The sequence below is a fragment of the Salvelinus fontinalis genome, chromosome 11 (assembly GCF_029448725.1).
Source record: "Salvelinus fontinalis isolate EN_2023a chromosome 11, ASM2944872v1, whole genome shotgun sequence".
Lineage (NCBI taxonomy): Eukaryota > Metazoa > Chordata > Actinopteri > Salmoniformes > Salmonidae > Salvelinus > Salvelinus fontinalis.
In genome coordinates, this window is record NC_074675.1 from 8,253,082 (window position 1) to 8,260,343 (window position 7,262).

Here is a 7,262-nt window from a genome sequence, read left to right on the forward strand (position 1 = left end):
GCAATGAGCAGCAGACGTGGAGAGAACGTTATCTAGGTGTTTTTACACCATCCAGTTGACTCACCATTTGAATCCTGTCTGTTTGAAAAGGCACTGATCTAGGAGGTTCTCAGTCAGGACATATGGCATGCTCATCCCAGGGGATGGTGTCATGCACCCAGATCTAAAAATAAGCTACAAAAAAAACGAACCTAAATGTAGACTATGGAATCGCGTGGCATTGTATTAGCTGCAGTATCCCCATAATGAGCTAATGTGCTCCTCTTCAGTTTAGTGTCAGTTTAGGCTAGCAAAAAAAAAGGCTTAATTACATATGTATCATTCAGAGTATAGGTCTGTGACGATGTGCCTGTATTCCTATCTTTACAAGTTAGCTCAAATCATTTAGTCAACTAGGGTATTTGCCATCATCTGTAGCCTGTAGTTTGTAAATACAATCTCTGGATCCAGTCTTCATCACCAACACTTTAAATACATCCCACCATTTGTTGTATCTGACCCATTGACTGAAGCTCGTTCAGGGCAGAGGACATGTTTCCTTGCCCATGGTTGAGTACACGTGACCCGCTCATAATCTATTGAAGCTGCTGCTGCATCCATTCAGTAGCTAGGGGTTGCCACCAGATGAGGTCCGGAAGCACAGAGAGGATAAGGCTTAACCAACCACAGTGGACGGGCCCAATCTAAACAATCTGAAATCAAGGTCATTTATTTTGTAGGATTACTTCAAAAATCACACAGTTTCATTTAATGGGAGGACAATGGCTGAGTGAGAGAGGATGCTACCTGGACTGGAGAACTGCTATGTTAAAGACGCAGCTATAGGGATCGCAAAGAGAAACAGACTCCGTTTTCTACATTATCTCTGTTATTCTACATTCTCTGTGCCGTCTATTGCCTCCATTGACGTTATGAATCCAGCGAGTGAACAAGATTCTGTAGTTGTTCAATTCAAAAACAATCATTTGCATTTTTAAACTGGGTCAGGAGCCTAGGAGTTAGGCTGCATCCCAAAAGACTCCCTATATAGCCTAGTGCACTACCTTTGACCAGGCCCCGTATGGCTCTGGTCAAAAGTAGGGAATAGGGAGCCATTTGGGACGCAAACTATAGCTGTGGCTGACAGTCAGACAAAATCAACAATAGGAAATATTGCAAAAGAGGCTGAAATTCATGAGAAGACATGTTTAATGAGATTCAGAGGGGAAAACACAGGCCTAGACAGAGAGAATAAGTGAACGTACGTATCAAACAGTCGTATCCAAGGGTAGCTTATTGATGTGCATCTCTCTGGGGCTCCCTAGAGTACACCAGATGTTCACCACAAAACTGAGCAGGTGGATGGTGGTGGTGTCATGTGGCACTTGAATTTCACACGTCTCTCTTTTAGAGATCAACCAGAGAGCAGTAAAGGCTTCTCATTCAAATTTGAAAAAGAAATCAGGGAGACAGGCCATAAATGCACAGCCTATATCAGAGATGCAAAACATTTAGGCCTAGGCTATGCTGCATTAGTGGAGATGGCTTTTCCACAAAGCTCTGTGACTCAAAAGCCACATGACAGCGAAGCTTTGGAGGAATCTGAAAAAGCATTTTGTCAACCTGCTGGAATTCAGACCAGGGCACTAAGCCTGAGGGCAACAAGGTTGAGGCAACAGGCATAGTCCAACACTATTCTTCACAACCCGAGAAAGTTTAACCTCTATCCAGGGATTAACCAATGTGATTGCAGGTGCCTGTGTATTTATGGTACACTGTGCAACAAAAGTTCAACATTCACCTTCTGCTACCATTTCTGTCAAGCCGTCTACACATACAGTTTGACGTATAGGTTGGAGAAATCCAGCGTACGCACCACACAGAACGCACTACTACTGCCTCTGCAACACAAGGCAAATAGAGAATTCCATTGGAAATAAATGTACTTCTGGTGTGACAAAATGCAATGACGCTGTCATCGAGGCGTAATGCTTCCTCTACTATGACAAGAGACAGTTACGGCCTGAGGGCTCTGGAGCAGGCTCTGTCACAGACAGCCTGCCATAGGCCTAACACTGCTCATTCCAATCACACATCACCAAGAGTGGAATACTGCAGTAATAGATAGACGAGTCATGCAAGAGATTTGTACCAAGGGAACATGGGACATACGGCAGTTTTCCAAGCAGTCAATGTCCCACCGCCATCATGAAGTCAAGATATCAACATGGGGCTGTCCATCTTCAACAAAAGGCTTGGATTTGTGATGAGCCTAGCTGCAGTCTTACTGAAAGAACGTAATTAGTCCACAAAGAAGAGCAGTAGGAGTCCCATGAAGCCCAAGTAAGATCACAAGTCCTTTGTGGCTCAGTTGGTAGAGCATGTCGCTTGCAACACCAAGGATCGGGGGTTTGATTCCCGCTGGGATAAACAAAACATATCTACAAATAAGGAATATATTAATATGTATTATTAGGCTACATACTACAATCACATAGATAATAGCCAATGAGCAGAACACTACATAATCCTGTGTTTAGGTAGTCTATCACTACAGCAACACCCAACCCTCAGCAGGTTAAACATGCCTTGTGGTTTGAGATCTCACCCTCTCCTAACTGACATGCTGTTGTTTAATTCCGCAGCAGAGTTGGCCGTAACAGCGGTTGAGTGTCTGATGGGATTTTAACGCAAGGAGACATTGTTTCCGGTTAACCTCCTTCTCCCCTCAGGACCAACTGTCCTATGCCGGACCACAGGATAAATCTAAGCTATGCAGTGTCACACTACGTATAGAAATCAGTCAATGTGACATCATGTCAAAAGAGCCTGCATAACCAATAAATGGAGAGGAATGAGGCTTGACATATCAAAAACGCATTAACCACAAGAGTAAGAAAAAGAGAAAGCATCTGGCAAAAGTAACACAAATTGGCAGCAAATTGGTGAGAGTCTAATACCAGGAACATTTTATTTTCTTTAAAAGAGAATTTTCAGTCAGTGTGTGGGTTTGCCATATGATTTACAAAAGGCAAGATGGCACTATTTAATGCCCATTGGTTGTCTTTCAAATAAATGGCAGTTTCTGTGGCTTGCTGCCAGCCCCAGACTGAAAACGTAGTACTTTTTGCACCAAGACTAGAGGGGGAAATAAGCTTCCTACACCATGTGGCGTAACAGGTTGGCCAACACAAGTGAGTTATTAAACCATTTATAATTTAGTGACAGGTCCTCTGTACTGGCCCATTCTTAAAAAACACATCTAATGTTTGTTAATGAAGTGACAGTGGCCTGAAACCAGTTCAATTTTTAATTCCATGTTGTTGGTATCCTTGCACTCCAAATAGTAAAATGCATTTCGACAACAAATAAATGAGGCAGCTAATTTTGAAGACTGAGCCAAAAGGCAATTTGCCAGACCACATTTAATAGGCTATATAGACTAAAATGCCAAATATGACATGCTCAACTCTTACTAAGTTCTGTGAATAAGTCTTGGGTGCTGTATAAATTAGCCCAGCAGTAATCCAACGGCCAGCACTCAAATAAATAGTAACGTTAGATGCTAGTTAGCTGTATTATTCTCAGCAGTCACAATGGATGCCTTTCGGCCCCAAAGCCGATCTGCACACAGATAAGGCCTACATATTATTGTCAGATCTGAATTTATGTAGAATAAAGCTACAACATGAATGTAATTATTGTATCACATTCACAACATGACATTCAAGTGTTTATTCCTGTGTTATGGGCTAAACATATCTAGCTCTAGGGCTGACTAGCTACTAGCAAGAACAATCTTTAGCTAGCTAGTTTGTTAGCCCTAACTTGCTAACCTAGCTAGCAACTAAACCATGAATACGTTTATATGGCTAAATGTAAATTGGCTGAATGTTGGCTAAGGACAGAGAAGTTTAATGCAATTGACGTTGTTTGACAAATATTGTCACTGACATGGCTAGCCTCGCTAACTACATTGCTAGGCCCGCGCCCATCTCTGTTTGCATGCTAACGTTGCCATCACCAACCAAGCAACATGACATTTCAGCACAAGTCATTTTTCGGGCTGCAGTAAAGCCCTGCTTTTTTGACGACAATAAACCAGTTCAGCATAACTACCTACGATCTCTTGCTCGGTAATTCTGTTATTTTCAAGGTAGCTTATCTGTTGGGCACAATAAACAACCCAAGAATGTCGTCTGATATACTAGATTCATAAACACCTTTAGCAAAATTAGCTGGATAGCTAACATGCTATTACGCAGCAGGGGAAAACCTGACATGTATTCGGTGGTGGCTGCCCTCCCGATGAGGGGGGCATCGTGGTTCTCCAAAACACGGTGAATTTATACGGTTTAGTAGATTCCGACATGTACAAGATCCACCCTCGTTATAACCCCGTGCAAAGATGCAGGGCCAAGCAGCTTACCTCTGGATGGAGAATAGGAACACAGCCAGCTTCTTTCTCATATTCATCCATAACGTCAGCCATCTTGGTGGTCAATCTCGCCAAGCATTATGGGACACAATGCTCTGTAGAAACAAACAGGAGGATGGGATGTTCGGTCAAAGCGATGCTCGAGGCTCATATTGCTCACAAACCGTCCTGCGATTTTCTGGTGGTACATTGATGTTGCATTACGTCACTGTGTCACATCATCGTTTTGGGATAATTCTGTATGGGGTCATGCATATCAATACCTCTAGGTTAAGTCATGAAAGGAGGTCGGTACCCACATGCAATGTAAAGCCATTTGATGTGTAATTGTTACAGGCTACTGTTATTATAACACATTATATGCCTGACACAAAACAACGTTATGATTCAGATATGTGCGTGCGTGGATGACCTTGAACGCTAATATTCCCCACCTTGTTGCAGCTGAATGATCTGCACAAGAAATTGCGTCACATTTTTTTTTAAACATTCCTATTTACTAAATAAATATTGATATATTTTACCGTCATCTTGAGTAGTATTAAAATCATCACTAACACTGTTATGGCTATACATTTTTAAAAATCGGTTTGGAAAAGCAGTGCATGTACTGTGTAACCGTTAGTTAGTTAGGCTACTTCCAAGATGTAAAAAATAAAAATCCCTACCCCCCAGAAAATCCCTACCAAAATTAACCCTACGTAAATCTATGTAATGGTGTGTTCGCTTCCATAAAGTTTCTGTGCAATATATACCTCAGTGGTGCAATGTGTACGAAATATTTGTATTTTTCGAAGGGGCCGTGCTACATTAGCCTGAAACCAGTCTAGCTATTCCACTCCTTGCCACTGCTTGACTGGTCTTTCGGCAATCTCAACGTTCAATATGTAGCCGGATTTACGGCGCAGTTAGTTGTTGATTGAGAGTTGGAAACAACAGCCATGACAACAATATGGAACATATTTGTGCGCAAATTTGGAGCAATATAGAATTCAAATTTTAATAATCACAAAAACAAACAATACCGTTACGGCCTGCTGCGATAATTCCCATGTGAGAAGGCAGTGTCAATGCAATATCATGTTGATCAAAGTGCTATAGACCGGACTCTGTAATGAGAGAGAAATAATGATACGGAAAATATTAGACTACAAGATTCAATCGAACTAGGTTTGCTTCAGTTGCATCCTATTAATTAGAAGAATGAAGCGCAAAACTGGCACCTGTCGTCATTCCTCGCACATATGCTGATCATCATGACCTAATAACATTTTTACCATTTGTTATGCTAATTTCAGTTGTATTATTTGTCCCTCCTCTCTTATTGAGAGATGGAGTCCAGACAGGCTACTACTTTCTAAATGAGAGATAATTCGTGAAATCTCTCTATCTCTCTCTCTCACAAACACACTAAAAGGACCCATCAATCAAAGCCACCAGCGCACCTCAAGACACACAAATCACATTTCTCCTTTCCTAAAAACGTATTCAAACCTATGCTCACCTTCAAATGTTGGCTGTAGTCCATCAGAAAGTAGGCCTAGGCTACATTATAGCATAATGTTAAAATAATGTATTTAAATGAATTGACAAGGAGAAACAGCTATAGTATTACTAGAGACGTTGGTTCTATAATTATTATCCAAGCATGTGCCTTATTCCAGAGGAATTTTTTCAAAACTGCCCCCTGTAATTCTTTATTTTTTTAATTCAATTGAGTCTGACGGAAGCCTTTGGGTTTTTATTCTAGGCGTGAAGATATTCCAACATCATGTTTAGACGATAAAAGGCAACAATGATCACTCGTGCTTGGCTGCCAAATGTATAGGTTTCCCCATAGGTCTAATATTTAAATTGAGGAAAGGTGACGATAATCATTATTTTAGCGATCCACGTTAGACGTCCATTGTAAAGAATAGGCCCCCCATTCTGCTGATGTGAGCTGCTGGGCAGCGCACTTGCACTTGATGTGTTTACTGATGTGAAAGTGTCATTTCCCAAAAAGGAACTCAGTGGGGAATGGGGATCTACGTCAACAGCCAGGGTTTCATTAAACAGGGCCTAGGCACTATACTTTTTTTTATTGCACATTTAATTAAATTGTCGTATGTGGCGATGTTCAACTTCAATTCGTTGGCACAAAACATGCGTCAGACAAAATATAGTTTTTGTCTCTTGCTTGCTTGCACAGGTGGTGGTCGCCTTAATTCACTGTAGTAGGTTTAGTATCAAATCAAATGTTATTTGTCACATGCGCCGAATACAACAGGTGTAGTAGACCTTACCGTGAAATGCTTACGTATGTAACGTATGTGAAATGGCTATCTATTTAGCAGAGGTGCGCGCTAATAGCCTTTCAATCGGTGACGTCACTTGCTCTGAGCCCTTGAGGTAGTGGTTCCCCTTGCTCTGCAAGGGCCGCGGTTTTTGTGGAGCGATAGGTAACGATGCTTCGTGGGTGAATGTTGTCTGTGTGCAGAGTGTCCCTGGTTCGCGCCCAGGTCGGGGCGAGGGACGGACTAAAGTTAAACTGTTATACTTACAAGGTCTTAAGAGAGATGATAAGGACCCCATGAGACAATTTTCAGCATGTTGCAACTGTGAAATATAGTTTTAAACAGTTTTCCACGAACACAGTCTAAAATCATGTTTGACTCAATTTGTAAGTAAAAACTAGTGCAGTACTGGTAGGAGAGATCATAAAGACACCATGAAACAATTTTCAGCATGTTGCAACTGTGAAATATAGTTTTAAACAGTTTTCCATGAACACAGTCTAAAATCATGTTTGACGCAATTTGAAAGAAACACCTTGTACAGCACTGTTAAGAGAGATCATAAGGAC

At 41.4% G+C, this 7,262-nt stretch overlaps 1 protein-coding gene across 1 annotated transcript in view; it reads right to left on the reverse strand.

The window, feature by feature from the left end:
• LOC129864960 (palmitoyltransferase ZDHHC17-like) overlaps positions 1-5,534 on the reverse strand; it is a 46,222-nt gene extending 40,688 nt beyond the window's left edge. The window contains exons 1-2 of the mRNA XM_055937304.1: positions 5,443-5,534; positions 4,409-4,512 (exon numbers count right to left, since the gene is read on the reverse strand). Coding sequence (XP_055793279.1) covers positions 4,409-4,471 — 63 coding nt within the window. The 5' untranslated portion in view covers positions 4,472-4,512; positions 5,443-5,534. The remainder of the gene's footprint in view (positions 1-4,408; positions 4,513-5,442) is intronic.
• Between the last annotated feature and the right edge of the window lie 1,728 nt (positions 5,535-7,262).